At 39.9% G+C, this 20,186-nt stretch overlaps 1 protein-coding gene and 1 long non-coding RNA gene across 4 annotated transcripts in view; one reads left to right on the forward strand and one right to left on the reverse strand.

The window, feature by feature from the left end:
• The window catches only part of PPID (peptidylprolyl isomerase D), a 29,375-nt gene that overhangs the window by 7,098 nt on the left and 2,091 nt on the right, over positions 1 to 20,186 (reverse strand). For all 3 annotated transcript variants that reach the window (XR_003093954.1, XM_006023160.3, XM_006023159.3), the window contains exons 2-7: positions 18,792 to 18,932; positions 16,602 to 16,708; positions 10,128 to 10,316; positions 7,446 to 7,568; positions 5,697 to 5,803; positions 1,459 to 1,600 (exon numbers count right to left, since the gene is read on the reverse strand). Coding sequence is in view for 2 of the 3 variants with exons in the window: in XM_006023160.3 (XP_006023222.1) it covers positions 1,459 to 1,600; positions 5,697 to 5,803; positions 7,446 to 7,568; positions 10,128 to 10,316; positions 16,602 to 16,708; positions 18,792 to 18,932 (809 nt within the window). In the remaining variant the exon portion in view is untranslated. The remainder of the gene's footprint in view (positions 1 to 1,458; positions 1,601 to 5,696; positions 5,804 to 7,445; positions 7,569 to 10,127; positions 10,317 to 16,601; positions 16,709 to 18,791; positions 18,933 to 20,186) is intronic.
• On the forward strand, positions 3,710 to 16,565 carry LOC112550237. Its single transcript, XR_003093955.1, has 3 exons — positions 3,710 to 5,390; positions 5,722 to 5,812; positions 16,475 to 16,565. It is a non-coding gene; the product is annotated as an uncharacterized LOC112550237 (long non-coding RNA).

Raw genomic sequence — 20,186 nt, forward strand, 5'->3', positions numbered from 1 at the left:
TCGCGCCCCCCGCTGAGGGGGCTGGGGAGGGCTGTGCCGCCTCCCCGCTGGGTCCCGGGCAGGCCGGGCTGCACTGCCGCTGCTGCGGGGGCTGGGGCCATGGAAGGCTGGGCTGTGTAGCCTCCCCGCTGGGCCTGGGCAGGCCGGGCTGTGCCGCCGCTGCTGGCGCAGGCCGGGCTGTGCCGCCTCCCTGTGTATACGCCGCCGCGGGGAATACACGGGTGTGGCGTATACATGGATTTATTTACAAAAATACAATTTCCTGTGGGTTATACGTGGGCGCGACTTATACCCATGGGCGGGGTATATGCGCGAAAATACGGTACTTCCAACAATGTGATTATACCTATGCCGTTGTTTTTGTCAACTAAACCTATAATCTCCATGAAGTTTCCATAAAGATGTGGCCTGGAATTAAATAACATTACATATTTCATTTAATTTTCAATTCAATCCTATTTCAGCCTTTCCACTATTCTTCCTAGGATAAATACCAAGCTAACTAATCTGTACTTACCCAAGTCATTTCACTTGCTCCTTCTGAATATTAGCACAATCCTAACTTACTTCTAGTCTTATGGCATTTTCCCACATTCTGGTATTTTTTAAACATCAACATCAGTAAGACAGATCTCTTTGGTCAGCTCTTTAAGGATTGTTGGCGGCACATTAGATGGACCTGCTGATTTTCTGTTACTGACAGGGGATAAGTCCTCAGTTACTAATGGACTGAAAAGTAGTTCATCATCTTGTTTCTTTTTCCAAGTACAGAACAGAAATGTATATTGAATACTTCTGTCTTTTCTGCATTATTAATAATTTTCCTATACTCTAACCAGTAATGGAGCCTATATGCAATTGCCAACATTTCTTTTTTTTCTTACTGTACTGGAATTCATAACTGTCATTAGCTCTACAAGCCATGCTTTCCACCTTCTCTTATGTCAATTACTTGTTTCCCTCTGTTTTGTGCTGCGCTTTCTTGTTGCCGTCTTCTTTCCACAACTATGCTAGTACAGACTTTTTAGTTAAAGTAGCAATCAATTAATCTATAAAATACTGACAATCACTTTCAGAACATGTTTAAAATTTTCTGCCTGTGAAACTCCTATAAAAAAGTTCTTTTTTCTGAAATAAATCCTTTGTGCCATACAATTTGATACTGCTCCCTGTAACTAAGACTGAGAAGCACAGCATACCTCGTACATTGTAACAATTTTTTAGAATATTTCTTCTGAAGTAGTAGGAAAAAAATTAGTAATGTAATAATGTTATGCCAGATGTGCCAGGTCTTTTAATTAACTCATTTCAGGAAAATGATCCTTTTGTAATTATTTGAGATTTTTGATTTCAGCCTCTGTTTTCCAAATACTCTAGTCTGGTAACTAAAACAACTTATATAAATGGACACACATGTATTTATATGCAAGTTGAAAATAACAAAAAATCAAATTTTACCTCAGAACAATTTTCAATGGTTCCCTGCCAATCTGACTGTTTCAGTTTACAAGCAGCAACATTTAAGATGCAGGTCAAAGCTGGAGTCTTCAATTTTGCTTTATCCACTTCTTCTATCACAGCTTCAGAGGCCTCCAGGTACCTGCAAAAAGCAAGTTTACAAACAATACGTATTAAGATATATGACTTATTATAACTTGCAACACTATCTTATTTCAGCCCACAGCTATCTGACCAAAAAAGTATGCAAAGAATATTTACCCACCATCTATCACAGTTTTTAAATACCTAATTTCCACATGCCCATTATGTTATGTGACACAGTGATGATTCTAACATCCATATCTTCCCCAAAAGTTGAATTGTCAGTAGAAAATAGTTTAACATTCCTGGCTCATTAACTTGAACATTTTTTTAAAAGGCACCCATCACAGTTAAGCTGCCACATACAAATATGTATATGCAACTGATGAATTTGGTCCATGCCCTGAAAGTTAAATTCTACCTTATGTTAGAATTCAGGAGATTAGCTATCTGGAGATTAGTTATCTTTATCAACTCTATGAGGGCAAGATAAAAGTGATGTTTGAAAAGGAAGATTTCAAAGAACTAGCTGTGATTTACCACCCTTCCTCTTTTTTGACAGCATCTTTTCCACCCACACATTGTTCTAAATGGCATGAGGACTTTGAGTCCTCTTCAAATATAACCTACTTATGTAGGAGAAATCATATTCTTTAGCAAAATACAACATCATATTTCCCCCCCTCCCCCACCCAGCTCAGGAAACTCTACTCCTTCCTCTTCACCAAATATTTAACAACACTTATGCTAGCTACTCAGGAGTATTTGAACTCAGATCTAAGACTGAACAGAGGAACAAAATCTGTAGAGCATGCAAAATGCAGCCATTACACTACAATCCAGCATGTCATACAAGCATTAACCCCATCTTCCCTTAACCCCTCACTGCCATTCCACTTGACATACTAATCAAATGTCCTTTCCCTCAGCTTCTAGCAAGTGGATTGGGACCCAGCTTAAAAAAAAAAAAAAAATCTGTAAATGCATCCCCACCCATGACGTATCAAAACAGCTGCAATTTTATGGGAAAATGAAGATCAAAGACAAAGTATGTCAAAAAACCTGGAGTAGTGGACTGTGAACAAAGAGTTCCAGCAAAATGAGATGGGGGCAAAAACTGGCAGGAACAGGCAGAACTAGAATAACGCAAGGAAAAAAAGAGCAGAAAGGTTTGATCACCCTGCCCCAGAACCTGGAGCAGAACCCAAGGTTTGAGATTCCACATTCTTCCACTGTCAGCAAATATCTTTGAAACCCACAGAAAAATTGTGGGTCCCATCTTTCAAAGGTTAGATCACAATCTAGTAACTCTCAGTTAACTCTGTTTCAAGCAGCAGTGATCCCTATGGCAGATAGGAAGGTTCCAGCTCTGCAGATGAGCACACAATGATTAGTTCAGCTCCACAGAATAGAATTCTTGATTTCTTTAAAAACCTAGGAAACGTTGCAAATGCTCACACGTGTTAACTTAAACGCTCAAAAACTAGAAAATGCTGTGCATCCTAAATTTTAGCATTTTCTAGACTTTGACTACTTCACTTTCTGACTTCGCATTTTTAGTAAGGGTTGTGCATAATTGCATACAATACCATAAATGTGCATGACATTTAAAATATGAATTATCTGCTCACAACTCCAAGGGTTTTTCATCTGTATCAGGCATAATATATAAGGTAAGAAACAAAAGGCAGAAAAGAGAAAAGGAACAGCAGAAGAAAGCAGTGAACGACTGGGTTTATCCAGTACAAATTGTATCAAACCCTTTTTTTCCACAAAGCAACATGGCTGGTGGGTAAGGGGCAGGAAGCAAAGTGTGAAATATCTTTAGTAAGGTTTCTGACTCATACATGACATTTTTATAAATGAAGGGAAGTGTATGACCTAGATCAAATCACCGTAAACTGAGGGACACAACTGATCAAAGAATGGTACTCAGAGTATTTATCAACTGTCTGCTGTTAAACTAGGAGATAAAGTATGGTCTGTAAGGGCCTGTCCTGTGTCCAGTTCTATTCAATACTTTCATTAACAGCTTTTATGATAGAATAGAGAGTACATTTATAAAATTTACAGATGACACCAAGCTGGGAGTGGTTGCAAGAGCTCTGGTGGACAGGATCAGAATTCCCAACGATCTTGACAAGTTGGAGAAATGGTCTGAAATCAATAAGATGAAATTGAATAAAGACAGGCACAAAGTAGTACACCACTTAGGACGGAAAAAATCAAATGCACAAATACATAATGCGGGGTAATTTAATAGGCAGCTGCATGATAGAAAAGGATCCCTAAGAGGGAAGGGTTATAGTGGATCACAAACAGAATGAGACAATTTGTGGTGTTGAAAAAAGGCAAATCTCATTCTGGGGTGCAATAAAAGGAGCATCATATGTAAGACATAGGAAGTAATTATTGGTCTCTTCCAAGATTTGGTGAGGCCTCAACTGGAGTACTGTATCTAACACTGGGCACCAAACTTTAAGATGCAAACAAACAGAAGCAAATCTAGAGGAGAGCAACAGAAACAATGGGTTTGGAAAATGGCCTTGCTGTGGTCCCCCTACTTTATCCGTAGTAGGTTAGGTTATGTCTTGGGTTATGTGTCAGGGTTGACCGTATAGTTTTGCTAAAAGGTTACACAATGGATTTATATAAGGTAGTTTGGATAGAATGATCCTGCCTTGGGCAGGGGGTTGGACTAGATAACCTCTTGAGGTCTCTTCCAGCCCTACTTCTCTATGGTTCTCTGAAAGGTTGAATGTGTTCAGTCTAAAGAAAGGAAGCTTGTCCCACTTTTAACTTGGTATAAGTTATCCAATGTTAAAACCTGATTTAGATGGTGATCAAGCTTGTTTTCCAGGTCCAGCAGAGAAAGCACCAGAAGTAATTGGCTTTTTTTGCAGCCTGAGAGATGAAGTTAGATGTTAGGATTTTTTTTTAATGGTAAAGGAGAGCTAAGTACTGGAATAAGCTACCAAGACAGGTTCTAAATCCCCTTTGTTGGGAGTTTGTTTTCTAAATTTTTCTTAAGTGTCAGGGATGGTGGACAGATACTTGATTGTGCCGTAGTATGAACTACATGACTCCTGATAGTCCATTTTAGCTCTTCATTTCTCTGATTTCTATGTTTGGTATTGTAAATAGAGTGCAGTTCTCCAAGGTAGAAATTTGTTATGCTTTGAAAAGACTATCTGCTGGAAATCTAATCAACTTCAAAACACAAGAGATTTTTTTTTTAGGCATTGTGTGTGCCTGAGTTTCTTTGCAACTTTGATTCACAACTGCATTTTCCCATTGAAAGGACACTTTCATGTTACTATATTAAGTACTCCTAAAAAAAGACTTTTCTTAAAAGAGAATATCTTGAAAGTTTGATGTGGGCTATCAAAAAAAGAGATTTTTGCTTTGTATGTTTCTCCTCCTCTTTGGTTATTAATTTTAGTTCTTTAATAGGTTAAAAGACAGATGCAGGCAAATTGGTGCTGCCACTGGTGCTCTTGAGTTACAATATTCATAGTTTTATGAAGCAGTGATGATTAAGGAGGCAGGTATACACTGCAGTATTGGAATGACGCTGAAAACAACTCCAGAGGAAACAAGTGAGAGATCCAGATGGTCTCTGATCCTGTGTCAAACAACACAGGAAAGCATAAAAAGTGACAAATTGTTTGTGAGGCACAGCCAGAAAAACTCTTAACTTAAAGGTAAAAGACATGGAAGATGGAGCAGGAGATTATGTAATCAAGAGCAGAAATCTAGTCAGGGTTGACAGTGACAACAACACTGGAATCTGCAGAAAGACCAAAGTGCAGGCTCTGAGGGAAGAGGAATGACTGTTGAAGCAACAGGTAAATACCTAATTATGTTTTTAAGTATAAATGAATTCAGGGACAGCATTAAGCAATTAATTCAGTTGACAACTTTTTTTTTACATTTATCTTTGTGTTCCAGAATTCACCCCAAGTGTGCATGATGACCTTTCTGTAAAACAAAGTACTCATTTCTAAATGACTAAAAAAAATCATTTTCCAATATATCAAGGGCCACAAACCCTATTAACTGAAATTATTTTGAAATAAAAGTGCGCTAATACTTCCTGAAAATGTTAACAATGATCAAAGACATTAGCTGGCTTACAATAATGAAGTCCTTACCTTAAACCTTTGTGATACTTTTTAGCTGCCATTGCCCAATTCTGAGATTTGAAGCAAGTGTTTCCTATGTTCTTTATGTCTTCTGCTATTGACACAATCTTGTCCACCTATAAAATGTAAGTAGCAACTTATATTAGTTATACTAATTTAGAAGTTGTCTCTAAATAATGGTGGAATCCCAGATGCTCTGTTATACAAAAGTGACTGAAATCCCAAGTTTAAAGGAAAAACAATATCCAGTAGAATATTAGAGATCTAGATTGGGATACTGTAGTTAACGCTCTATGCTTGTTCTATGGTATGAAACTCCCACTGGAGTTGAACATAAGGATCAACAGTAACTAACCATTAGAGCACAAAACATAACTACAGTAAAGACGCAACCAGTAACTTATCTGTTTATCCTAAAGACAGTTGTTCAACACGTTCCAATGACAAGGCAAAATCCCTTACTCAAAAAGAATGAACAAAGAGAAATGTGGCTATATCCTATATCTACAAAAAAACTCAAAGAGATGTATTAGCAAAGAAGGTATATCACTAAGACCACCTCTTCCCTAGAGTACTTTGCCTTTTTTTCCCCAAATAATGGTGCAAATATTTGAGCTTCACAAGTGCTCTAACAATGACCATACAATACTTTTCCCTCAAATCTTTTCTGCGTCCATAGGTGAAAAAGATAGCCAATTGTCTAGCACAATGTCAGTCCAAATTTTTGCCTTTTGTTTTACAAATGTAACAAACTTTCGTTATCTGGATCATGATTATCTATATAAGCTACTTAAGGAACCAGTATCTTTCAGCCCCACTATCAGCTTTGTAACTTAACTGTAAAACAGAAAAAGACTGTAACTTTGCCCATCTGCAAAATTAAGGACTAGTTATGGAGGGGACAGCATTATTCTGGGCAGAATATACTCCATGCAACAGATACCGCCATTTCACTTGTAGCTGGGCTGTTGTTACCCTGCCTGCAGCAGGCAAGCCTACACATTGCTTTGTCTCATAGGACACTTTCACACATGCTCCATTGGGAGGGGGTGCCGCTCTTTAATTAGAGTGGCTCCGAGAGCAGCTCTAATTAAGACACTGCAGCGCTTTCTGCATCAGCATCCCTATGCTTCAAAATGGAGGAGGGGGCGCTTGAACTAATGCTCATTTGACAAGCTTTAGTTCAAGTGCCCCTGCCACCATTCTGAAGCGCAGACTCTTATATTTGAAGTGCAGGAGGCTACTGCAGCATGGTAATTGCCACACTCAAGGAGACTCGATTAATCAAGTCTGCTCTGACATGCGTACTGGAGCAGCCTCCGTGCTTGTGTACAGGCACCCATAGTGAATAAAATGTGTTGCAATTTCCTATCTGGAAGGAACGTAAGAATCTGCAAACTACTACCAAAAGTCCGCTATTAAATATTTATGCTTTATAGTTCTGGAAACGTGTCACTCAGGCAATAAAAACAGTCTTGAATAACAAAGAAAAGAAGCCTAGAAAATAAATTTCTGTGAAAGATTTTATTTTTAGCTTTATGGTCACTGGAAAATATCAGGTCACGGCTAGCACTACAGGAATGTCACTGAATCTACAGTATTAAATTGTAAGATCTGACAATCTAAAGCAGTGTCTGTAAGTCACTAGATTTAAGTTGTCCTGACAGAGTCTTTAGAAATATAACAACATACACCTTATGGTCCAGCATACTAGGAAGTTGTTTCTTAAGTAACAACCTTCAAAAGAGAAATACATACCTCTCTGAAGTCTGTTTCTGAATCCTCAGGAAAGTCTGGATGGATATCTCCAGAACCATCCACTGGTAAAATTCCACAGTTGTCACCTTCCTTCAGCTCTCCACATTCTGCAATAATGCACAACTGTAAAAAATAAAAAGCCACAAGACATGTCTATCATGCAGTATTGTCATTCACTACTCCAAAAAGACAGAGATACTATGTACTGTTAAAAGATCAGTGAAAACATCCTCTATATCCCTAACCAACACATTCCAGATGTTTTTTAATCTCCCCTAACTATGAAACCCACTGGCTGGATAGGCAGATTGGATCAACAGTGGTATCCAACTCATCTGGCCCCATGGGCTCCACCTGGAGTGAGGTTCCAGTCTGTGGGTCAGAACTAGAGCAAGAAGCCACATATTCTGGCCCACAGGGCTGGAATTGGGCAGTGGCAGCACTAACTTCTGCAGCTCTCAAAGCCACAGCAGCTACCACTCCTCCCACCACCAAACTTCAGTCAAATAATGCAGCTCCATGCTCTCTTATGTTTCAGATCTGGCCCATAGGGCTCCCCTCAGATTTGGAAATTTGGCAGCAGAATGGGTGGTAAAAGCATTACTGTGGCTCCAAGAGCTGTCAAATTTCTGGATCAGTGGGGGAATCCCAGAAGTCAAATGACATGACTCCATGGGCTGAGTCTTGGTTACTTGGGAACACAATTAAATACAACCCCAATCTTTCACGTGCAGGAGAGCAGGGGTTGGTTCTGAGTTCATATCAAGATACTTGTAATGAGCCTAATGGGGTAAGAGTTATTTTTCCTAGTGTCTTCAAATTAGAAATTTTATTTAAAAAAAAACCACACAGAAAAATCTTACTACACCACTTATGCCCTTACAGCATACTGACCTATTTGGACTAAAGAGAAAAAGAAAAAGGTTTACTATCTAAATAATACGCAATTTTAATAGAGAAAGAGATAGATAGGAAAACTAAGCAAAGAAAAGTGTGTGAAAGGGCTCTGGGGAAAGAAATTGAGCTGCAGCAATGGAAAGAAATATAGGAATGGGATTATTCATCTTCCATGTGTTTAGACAAAAAAAATTAAATACTCCACAGATAGTACCAACTAGATCCAACTAGGATCCAAACACATTTTCTAATGGTGATGTTTTATGTATTTTTACAAAGGAAATAATATACAGTAACTTCAGCCTCATGGAATTCTTGTGTATTCTTCCTGTGTTGGAATTTCGCTTCTCCAGTTGCCTGAGTAAAGTTTACAAGTACAAGCCCCATAAATAAGGAACTGCCTCACAAGTACAACAAATTCACAGGAATTCTAACACTTCTGACATAGAGTATACCTGCTTTCTCTTGTCACCACCAAGCCAGAACAGGAGGTGGCAGTCACCATCCTTAAGTAAACATAAGGAAGAATGTGCACCTCAGTACACAGAGACAGAGGGTTCTTTTCTCATTCAAATGAACTTCCAATTTGTGTAGTAACTTATCTCAAATCACTCCTAAGCCATTAGGAACAGATATGAAATATACACAATAAATGCATCAGTAAAATATAACCATCTCTAATGTGAAATTCAGTAAGCACCCAGGACTAACTGCTGTTTGCTCCATCTTTTTAGATCCTTAGAGGATGCACCCACCACGAGTTAGCAGGTGGAAATCCTGTCTTTTTTTATCACAGTTCTAACTTTTTCTGCAGCTTTTGATAAGTCACATGCCAGGTGCTCCATACCAATCAACGCTGTGCTTGTTCTAAACTGGTTGTAAGTGAAAACTAAAATTGGGACAATTAAGCCTTAAGTAAAACATAGCTAAGCTACCTTAGGTTTAGCTTCCACTTACCACAAGCTAAAAACACACAGACAGTGGGAGTGTCTACATGTGCATTAATGCACTTTGTTACTGCACATTAAATGTAGTGCCTCTAATGTGAAGTACTACATAAATACGCACTAGGTTGCCCTAATGCACAGTAGCAAAAGCAAACCCTGCTTTTTTAGTGACACTTATTGCGCAGTAGCCTATTCTACCTCACATTATCATATTAGCAGTTTTTTATGCACTGCTTTAATGTGCAGTAGAATAGGCTACTGCACATTAAAGTGCACATGTAGACGTGCCCAGTTACTGTAAAATAACTAATGTGCTGCAAGTCTGCCCTTCCATTAATTCATTGTAATTTGTTCATTTTCCATATGCTTGTTTTATCATACCTTAGAAGTGTGGAGATATTAATTTCTCCTTCCTTTTGAAAGGTGGTATGAAAATTGATTAGTAATTAGTCAACATGTATAAAATTTTTCCAGGTATAAGATATTACAAACACTTAACTGCAAGGTCTTTAATACTTTCTACCATCTTAACATTTTATTTAAGATTAGTAAATGGCATCAACACAGGATCACTAGTCTTTGATTATTAGCCTGGATTAAAAAAAAAACAAAAACGTTCATTTTTACAATAGAAGACAATGAAAGCTAATCTTAAAATGTTGAAATGTTCTGAGACACAGAAGTTGTTAAAAGCTATGTATTTCTAGTTTTCATTTAGCAGAAGCAAAAAATAATTTCAGTCCTACTGAAAAACATTACTAAAGCTATTCTGCAGTTCTCTCATAGGACTCCAGGTAATAGAAAAAGTATTCACTCAAAATATTCTGGTTCTACCTACCTTAGCAGGATTTTCTCCATTCACTTCAACATTTTCTAGTAGTTTAACAACACCCATTCCTTTGATCACTTGGCCGAACACCACATGCTTCCCATCCAGGTGAGGAGTTGGCACTGTTGTGATGAAGAATTGGGAGCCATTTGTATTGGGTCCTGCATTTGCCATGCTCAGCAGCCCTGCCTTATCATGCTGTACAAGAGAAAACACCATCACTAATCTAAGTCAGGTCTGATTATTTTACAAGAGTATTTATTACATGATTCAGAGGTAGTAGGCTATCCTGAGTGATGTCTACAATTATAACAACTCCAAGAAGCTTGAGGGCTACACAATTTGCATTTGGCTTCACCTTTCCTGACATCAGTCATCCAACAGCATTTTTTTTTTACTATTTTTCCTTAAGTTACTGGCCAGCAATTGTAGCAGATACTGACAGGAAGTATTGTATCAGCTGTTTGATTATGATCAATTTAATTGACCAAAAGAAAAAACAGAGAAGTCAGTTAAGATGTTCTGGATGGGATGCTCTTCAACTGGACTGCCAGAAATTAGAAGCAGCTAGCTCTCTCTCTCTCTCTCTCTCTCTCTCTCTCACACACACACACACACACACACACACACACACACACACACACACACACACACACACACACCCCCCTCCCCACAGTACCAGATTCAACAGTAATGCAATTAAGAGGAAATTATGTGGACATTTACACTTTAAACTTGCAAATAATTATACATGAGCAAATCTTACACATCAAAAGTGTGAGACCTCATGAGTCGGACCACTCATGTAAACCACTTAACATATAGGTACAGGTGTTCATAGGACTAGGAGCTACATTTAAAACTTTTCCCCATCTTCTCCCCTATACCTCTTCCCTCAGGAAGGCATCCTTTATTTTACGTAAAGGCATAAAGCAGAAACAGTTGGTTAAACATTCCAATAATACAAAGGTATTATACATCTTACTCCTGTGAAATATATTTTGCCTCTCTGTAATTCAACACAAAGAATCTTTTCCTCACTATTCAGATTATTCCTCTGTAGTATTTTGTTCTGTCCATAGCAGAAATGCTGTACGTATATTAGAAATTCAGATTGTAGAACAGGTGTTACCCAAATCTTACAGAAAAGAATATACTTACAATAGATTTGGTTCTTTGAGTGAGTACATCAGTGTAGAACCCAATGCAAGTACATCTGTACCTCATGTACAAACCTAGTTTTATTTTTAAGTATCCATCAGAGATGCATACATATACATCGTTGCACTCCTATGCAAGGATAAAAAGGGCAAAAGTAACCATACTCCTTCACAACTCAAAGCCTGTGATAGCTGAGGATTCCAGAAAGCCAGGATACAATCCACACCAACATCATCTCAAAGAACTAGAGTTTACCTTAGTGTTCTTCTTTGGATACTATATTGTCCAGTGTAGGTAACTGTCAAGCTGTACACTCTCATGACACTGTAAGAGGAAATTCAGTTGCACAGGAAGAGCAAATGTAGCACTGCTTTCCTAACCTTGTCTTCTCATATAGTAGCTAAATTGAAAGACAAAAGTCACTTTATACACTGCTGCCTTACAGATTTCTGAGGCTGGCACATGCCTGAAGCAGGCATAAAATGTTTTGAGCTCTGACAGAGTAAGCCTTATTATTCTGTGTAAGGTACATCAGCCAACTGATAACAAAAACACAAGGTGCATCTACACAAGATGCTAAATGCACTGATTAATTCTATTGCTCATTAGCACAGCAGGCAAAAACTGTGCTCATGTGCTAATGCACAGCAGAATTAGTCTACTGTGCATCAGTGTCACAAAAAAAGAGCATGCACGGCGCTACTGCGCAGTAGCACCAATTACGGAGCATTAAATTAGTACCTGTTATTATAGTCAACTGTACTACACAAACAGGTGTAATACCAGGTATTAACTTAATGCTCCATAATTATGGTGCATTAATGAACATGTAGACACACCCACAGTGCAACTCATCTCCATATCAGATGACCAGAATGTACAGTCACAGCCTGAGTGATAGGGTGCAGCAACTTTGGGTCTGGAGAGAGGATATGGCCAGAGTGCTGCAAAATCATATCCAGGAAGGAGTTGTAGGATTTAGATTAACAACTAGAAGCCAGAAATGCCTTGGGCCAAGAGAGAGACCAGAACGTCTCTTGGAAATCACTGCTGGAATTAAAACAATTGGCAGAAAGGGGTAGAGCAGGCCTCTGTGCTCCACTTGAGAAATGGCATCTGGTAGCAACTGTGAGCACAGGTCTCCTCTGAAACAAAACTGATTTATCACTTTTCAGTGATTCCCCACTGATGGATTATCTCTTTGTGATGCATCTGTACAAGGACTGTTCAGGGTTGTTCACCAATTAACTATTTGGGTCCTGGGAGCGGGAGGACCCTGCTCCCAGGAGAGTTACTCTACTTTGATGCCAATAATTCCAGAAATCAGTAGGCAGAGAGGAACAAAGTGTGGGCCCCCCTGTTTGTTTCTATAGTGTACAGCTGACTATTTTCTCCAAAGTTTGGCATTACCAATCTTTGGAAAGTAATCTGATAGTTCTGAGCTCTAGGACTCGTATGCATTCCCTGTCATGTGGGAACCAGATTCCTAGCCCAAGTGAGCTCTGAAACCTGACCCTGACACATCCATGATTGATGCCTTTATAGAGAGGGCATTGAAACAGGGACCACTGTTTACAGGTTCCTGCTACAAGGCCATGTTTACACTAATATGATATGGGATTAAAACCTTCGTGTTTATTAGGTGTTAGGCTACCAAACAGAATAATCCAAGATGGATACAAACCCGTCACTGCTGAAATCTAGCCAGCAATATGCAGCCACCATGATGGGATATGATATGGGTAGGGGCTTCCTACAGGAAGTGGGTGTAATAACCATTAATTTCAAAGTGGCTTGAGTCTAAATGAATGGATTGCCTAATCTGTGCTTGTACTAAAGAGCTTTATTTTCTCAAGTGGAAAGTTCTGGATGGTCTCATGGGTGTCTTTTGGAATCCAGGAGGTGATAGCTACAAGTCACAGCCTGGACCACTGACTTTGTGGACAGGTATTTTTCATAGATTCATAGAATGTAGGCTGGAAAGGACCTCATAAGATCATCAGGTCCAGCCCCCCTGCACCAAGCAGGAAGGACTCCTGGGGCCAAATGACCCCAGCAAGATGACTATCCAGTCTCCTCTTAAAGATTTCCAGGGTAGGCAATTGCACCACCTCTGAAGGGAGCTTATTCCAGTTTGGACACCCTAGCTGTGAAGAAGTTTTTCCTAATGTTGAACCTGAAACAGTCTTCCAGGAGTTTGTGACCACTGCTCCAGGGTTTCCCCAAGGGTACCCTAAACAGTTGTTCAGTGAGCCCTTGATGTATTCCCCTGATACAGTGGTAAACTGCTACCAAGCCCCTTCTCAGCCTTCTCTTCTTCAGGCTGAAGAGTCCCAGGTCCCTCAGCCTTACCTCGTATGGCTTGCCGTGCAAGTCTGATCACGTGTGTGGCCCTTCTCTGAACTCTCTCGAGCTTTTCCACGTCCTTGCTGAAGTGCAGCGCCCAGAACTGGACACAGTACTCCAGCTGTGATCTCCCCAATGCCAAGTAGAGTGGAAGAATCACTTCCTTGGTTTTGCTAGAGATGCATTGATTGATGCACACCAGAGTATTATTTGCCCTGCTGACTATAGCATCGCACTGCTGGCTCTCATTCATACTGTATTCATACTGTACTCTAGGCCTATAGCTTATATCAGGCTTGCAAGGACACCACTCATAATCAATACCATGGCTGGCACTGGAGTCTCTGTCAGATTTATTTTGATCTTGGTTTACTTACTGGTGAAAGACTTTCTCTGGCTCTGGGGGAGTCCTGTATCATTTTATCTTTCTGAAATATTGTCTCCCTGCATTTGGAGTCATTTCTGGACTCTGCTCAGCTCCTATCAGCCTTGCTTTTGCACTGGAATGCTAATACTGGTTTTGTTGATATCAGTGCTATGGGTGCTAGGGTCAAGTTATTCAAGCCCAGTGTCCTCGTTAGTGTAATGGCCAGTGCCAATTAACCCAGGACCAAGGTAGTAAGCATTACTTTTGATATAATTTTCTTTCTCGTTACTGCTCAGCCCCAGGGAACGGTACCTGCTTGAGGCGGCACTCACTGAAGATGATTAAGAGGTGCACTGATTCATCGGTCCGATATCAGATCAGTACCGATATAAAGAAAATTAGCTGTATTGGAAATCAGCCCCATGGGGCTGATAATTTGGCTGATAAATGCCTGTGTGCGTGCACAGCCGCAGCACAGTACTCAAGCAATGAGCAGCAGAGCCCGGCAGTGTGGAGAGCTGCTTCCAGCTGGTAAATCTGTTGTGGTGGAAGGGGAGGAGGGAGGGAAGGAGCATGGGGGCACAGATCAAACCCCACCCTGCAGTGAGGGAGGAGGCAGGGGCAGGTGCTTCACAGCCAGGCCTGGGGGCGTGGCTCATGGGGGGGCGGGGGGAAAGGGTTCCACTGCTGCTTACGCCCCAGGAGGGCAGGGCATGTGCCCCCTGGATCTGTGCAGGGCAAATAGGTGGGCTGCAGCTGTGGGCCGGAGCCAGGCTCTTCTCTCTGGGTGTTAGTCTCGGAGCAGGGGCTATGGAAGGGGATGCAGCCACCCCAAATTTCACCGTAGCTCCCTCCCAGTGCCACCACCGCATGCCCAGCGCAGCCCCGGCTCAACCTGCATTTCCCCACACAGGACATGGGATGGAGGTGCAGCTCATTGGGGGGGAGCGCAGCTCCCTCCCAGCACTACTGCTTCTGTGCACCCAGCGCAGCCCTGGCTCTTCTTGGCACGTGGGGGGAAGCAGGGATTGAGCTGTGAAAAGCCAGGCTGCACCGGGCACGCAGCGGCGCTGGGAGGGAGCTACGGTGAAATCTGGGGTGGCTGCAGCACCCTCTGTAGTCCCTGCCTTGAACCCAGCCCCTGGCGAGAAGAGCCCGGCTCCAGCCCGCAGCTGCAACCTGTCTGCTCACCCCACACAGATCCAGAGGGCACACGCCCCACCCTCCCGGGGTGCAAGCAGCGGCTGGAGCCCTCCCCCTCACCCCCTGACGAGCTGCACCTCCATCCTGCGCCCCACCCCAGATGGGCAGCGCCTGCCACTGCCTCTTCCCTCACCATTTGGGGGAGATTGATCTGTCCCCCTCCCCTTCTGCCATAACAGACTTACCAGCTGAAGGCAGCTCTCCATACACTATCAAAAACTGGATCGGTATCAGCCAATATGCCTCTTAAAAAATCAGATATCAGTATTGGCCCCAAAAATCTCTATTGGTGCACCCCTAAAGATGATCCTTTCTATTCTTCAGTCTTTTGTTTGAGTCCAAAGTGACATGCATCAATTGTTCAAGTAGGTACATTTTCAGCTATGCTGGTCCTCATGGGGAATATGCATTCAACCCGCTTACTGAGATGCAACCTTTCTCCCAACAGAACGGGCATTAACTATATGCCTTTTGACTAATGTAAGTCTGTTACAGATCAGGTGGTATTTAAACCAGAGTCTAAAATTCAATACAGCAGTAGGCTTTAGAGCAGGTCGCCCAGCTGTAGAGTGGCTGTCGAAAAAGATCTTTTAAAACACTAGGAATATTGAAAGTGAAGGAGATTTCTTCATCAAAAAGTTAAAAAGGAAATGAGTTTAGTTGGAAGTGGTTTTCAGACACTTGTTGAGTTTTGTCTCATTGCCACAGACTGGCATTGGGCATGGACACTATGTCCCTTATTGCCTTCGCACAGGAACAGGGGACAGCACAGGGTGTATATACAGCCCCAAAATAAACTAGTATTCAAAAATAATTATTGTACACGTGAAGAACACAAACACCCACAGACAGATCCACACTGATGTAAACTCAAAGAGCTTGTTTATAAACAAGACTTTCAGACTAGAACTATATTTAGGGGTAAAAGAATGAGTACAGTGGGTTACATGCCATTTTGTTCCTGACTTTTAAAATAGTTGTTGCCTTATTTTTTAAATTGTTTGAGTGTTACCAACAACTTTGGCTGAGGGAATGGAAATATGTTAAATAAAAGTATGCACAGATTAGTAGAAAACTTTATATTCTGAAGCAAATTTTCATATACAAATTTCTTTGTATAACAAAAAGTATTAAGATCTGTTTGATGCTAACATATGCATGAATTCAAACAAGGGATTTCTCATCTTAAATTTTCTACAAGATTAAGATCTAAAGAGAGAATCTGCCATATCACATATTTTTGTGTTTCCCATAATAACTCGATCCTTTTTCATTACAGAATTTGGCAGAAGACATTTTGAGATGGGTCAGATGAAATAGTTGACAAATCAAATAGTTAAAATAATGTGGAACAGAACATTCTAAACCAGTTTTATGGAAACAGTTTCCATTTCCAATGACTTTACCTTGTAATGAAAGTTTTCATCTTCAAATTTTTCACCATAGATGCTTTCTCCACCAGTGCCATTTTGATTTGAGAAGTCTCCGCCCTGGACCATGAATTTCTTTATAACTATAAAGTAAAAATATGAATCATAGAAAATGCAAAAAAGGAAATAAGATTATATTCAAAGATGAAGACCAGCCTCCCTTTATCAACAGGAATTTTAATTCCCTTCCCATCTGAACTAGACCCCTAACTCAACTATCATTATTATCAGCAATTCAGGCCCTATTGTGCCTTAATAAATCAAAAGCAAAATTACCCATTCAAATTTCTCACAGATGGCATTGTACAATAGCAGTGACAAACCATATGCCCTTAGACCTAACTTTTTAAAGATATTTAGGCATCTAGTTTGAGACACCTGAATACTTTCAAAATCTAGTCATTAATATCAAGAACTTCCTTCTAATAAGGAAGGATGGAATAGAAAGAAATGCAATCTCGAAGGGAACATATATGCAAAATCAAGAACAGCTATCAGTGATGTCCAAACAAAGCTGGAACCACTTCTTATCTACTCCATCTAAGCTTCATTGTTGACCTGACTTCAACATTTCAGCCAGAAGTCCACATCACCAAATTGGTCAGTATCTGCAAAGTACTTTCCTGTGTTTATAGGCTATAAAAGGAGACAATGTCAGGAGCCTTGAGTAAGTCACTGGACTTCCCTGTGCTTGTTTTACCAGCTGTAAAATGAATAAAGAAGTATCACCACTTTCAGAAGGCCCTTTAAGATGCTTTAATGACAGACAAAAAAGTAAAAAAAAGAAAATTAATAGCTCTAAAAACTTTATATCCTCAAATATAATAGAGAACATTTTTTTTTCAAAAAGCTTCAGCATTTTATTACCTCAACATGCAACAAAGCCTTCAAAGGCCACAGCTAGTATTGTTTATATTTTTACATTACTCAATGATCTTTATTTACTGTACTAAAACAATGCCCACATACAATGAAGTGGAGCCCATGGCTAGGACTGCAAAACAGACTTCACTAATAACTTAATTGCTTATTGTCTTGCGGGGAAACATCAATAAAGACCTGGAGCAAAAGAATTCCCTTGCTCGCTTAAGGTATCATTCACAGTGAAACAACTACCACCTAATCCATGTATCAGTGGGTACCTGTAGACACGCCAAGAGGCTGCTGACACACTGTAATTGAGTCAAACAAGCTTTAGTTAAAGCACCCCCACCGCCATTTTGAAGCACAGGGACACTGATACACAAGACACTGGGGGTGCTTTAATTAGAGCAGCTCTTGGAGCTGCTCTAATTAAAGTAGCATCCCCCTACACTCTCAGCATATTAGCTATTAACTCCCATTAGCTATTAACAGACCAATCTGTCAATGGAAACAGTAGCTAGAAACCTGGTACAGAAAAAAAGGATAAAATAAAATAGAGGGAACAACAATGCAGTTCTACTTTTCTTTAAGCCACAACTTCTCTTTCAAAAAACAAACAAAGAACTAATGTTTTTAGGGGAGGGAGGGGGGTTTAATAAAACAGTTCATTACACTTTATCATTTTAAAGGTATTTCTACTGTATTTTGACACATTTTTCCATTTTCTCAATCACTAATTCAAACAGATTTAAGTAATGAAAATACCAAGGAGGGTTTTTTCCAATTACATAAATTTAGTCCCTAATTTAGCATGCAGATAAGATATGTTTGCACCAGTGTAAATATAGAGTAGACATGATACACAGCTCTATAACAGCATAAGCTGTCCTTCTTCAGGGAAAAGTTCCCTCCCTGAAAGTAAGAAGCAGCCATATGCAGGTGTAAGTTACAGTAATGTCCAAGTTGTGATCCAGCTTTGATCAGCTTTATCCCAAGACAGCTATTAGCTCAATACAATAGGCTACTGCTGGTGCCCTTACCATGTAAGCATAACAGTGCCTACTGCAGGCAGTTACCTTCTGAAAATTGGTTCTTTGTTCACGAGACACCAGCACAACTTACACCATTGTAAAGAGCATCCATATCGGCAGATAATGATCACTGTTAGAAATCCATGTATCACTAACACAATACTGATATAATTTACTTTAAAATCTTGAAGTACTCCTAAATATTACGTAACTTTTAACCTAAAACATTATTTCAAGAAAGAACAATGAAATAAAGACGATTCAAACTTACTTCTGTGAAAGGGGCATCCTTTATAATGAAGAGGTTTTCCAGTAGTAAGTCCTAGTCCTTTTTCCCCTGTACACAGTGCACGGAAGTTTTCAGCAGTTTTAGGTACAATATCAGCAAATAATTCAAAGACAATTCGACCAACTGGAAAGAAAGAGATGATTTGGAATCCAATCTCCAAATAAGTTGCAGGCCCCAATCCATCAGGATAAACATTATTCCGTACCAGCTATTTTTAACTGAATAATTAGCATTATTTAAGCCAATATTAAATTAACCTACTTTAAAAATATATATATATACAATTCTTGTATATTCCTGTAACTGCTGCTGGTTAAACTACAAAATTTGTTAGCACAGATGCAACCTGTAAAGAAGATAAGCACCATAAACAATTTTAGACAATGATACATGCTGCCCCAAATAATTTTGATAATCTATGTGTATATGGTACGGGCTATTTTCTGGCCTAGATAGATAGATAGATAGGCCTTCAGCAGACTAACATAGATGCCATATCTGTCTAAAATGTATATATGTAAAAGCCTGAGTTGGAAAATGGGGTACTGTTTTAATGAAATTTGATTTAAAAATTTAAGTTTAATTGAAATGTTCAGCAAAAAATTATATCAAAGTTTACAAAACTGAAATATTTCAGACAACAGATGGGAAGGTTGGTTTTCAGCCATTTAGGTTAAATATAGATTGGAATTTCCCATAGAAAATCTTTCTTCTTGTGTAGACCCTAATGCTCCTAACACTCACCTATATTAGTATCTAATCTACATGCAGCTACATTATAATCCACTTACATACATACATACTAGAAAAGTGCATAATTTGTTAACTGGATAACAATGCCAATCCTGGGTTTCTTGTGTATTGCCCAATATGGTATCAAACCCTCATTATGTGCATGCTCATTAAATGAATATTCAGAAGATAGCATTTTCGGTCCCACTGTCAACTTTGTAACTTAGGTGTCAACATATACATTTGATGCAGTTTCAAAAGAGGATGGGGCAGTAGCTGTTACATTTTAATTGGGCAGACTGAGAATGATACAACCAAAGCAAAACTGCTCCAACTTTAACGCTGGATGAAGCAGTGTTGAAAGATGGAGCAGTTTTGCTCTGTTTGTATCATTCTCAACTTGTCCACACACAACAATTAGAAGGTAGCAGCTGCCAGCCCTTTTGAAATAGCTCCAAACATACTTGTGTTCATACCCTTAACTGTACTTTGGTTAACTGCATACTAACTGTATTTGCCTACTTCTGAGCTAATTGTGCTTCCTTTATTTGCCACTGAAACAGCCAAAGGGAAGCTGCTGTCAAAGGATTGCCCTCAGAAGCCTTGAAAATGACAGGAGCTAGGCAGTTGTGTGGCTGCTCTTTC

The sequence above is a fragment of the Alligator sinensis genome, unplaced genomic scaffold (genome assembly GCF_000455745.1).
Source record: "Alligator sinensis unplaced genomic scaffold, ASM45574v1 scaffold1223_1, whole genome shotgun sequence".
Taxonomy (NCBI): Eukaryota; Metazoa; Chordata; order Crocodylia; family Alligatoridae; genus Alligator; species Alligator sinensis.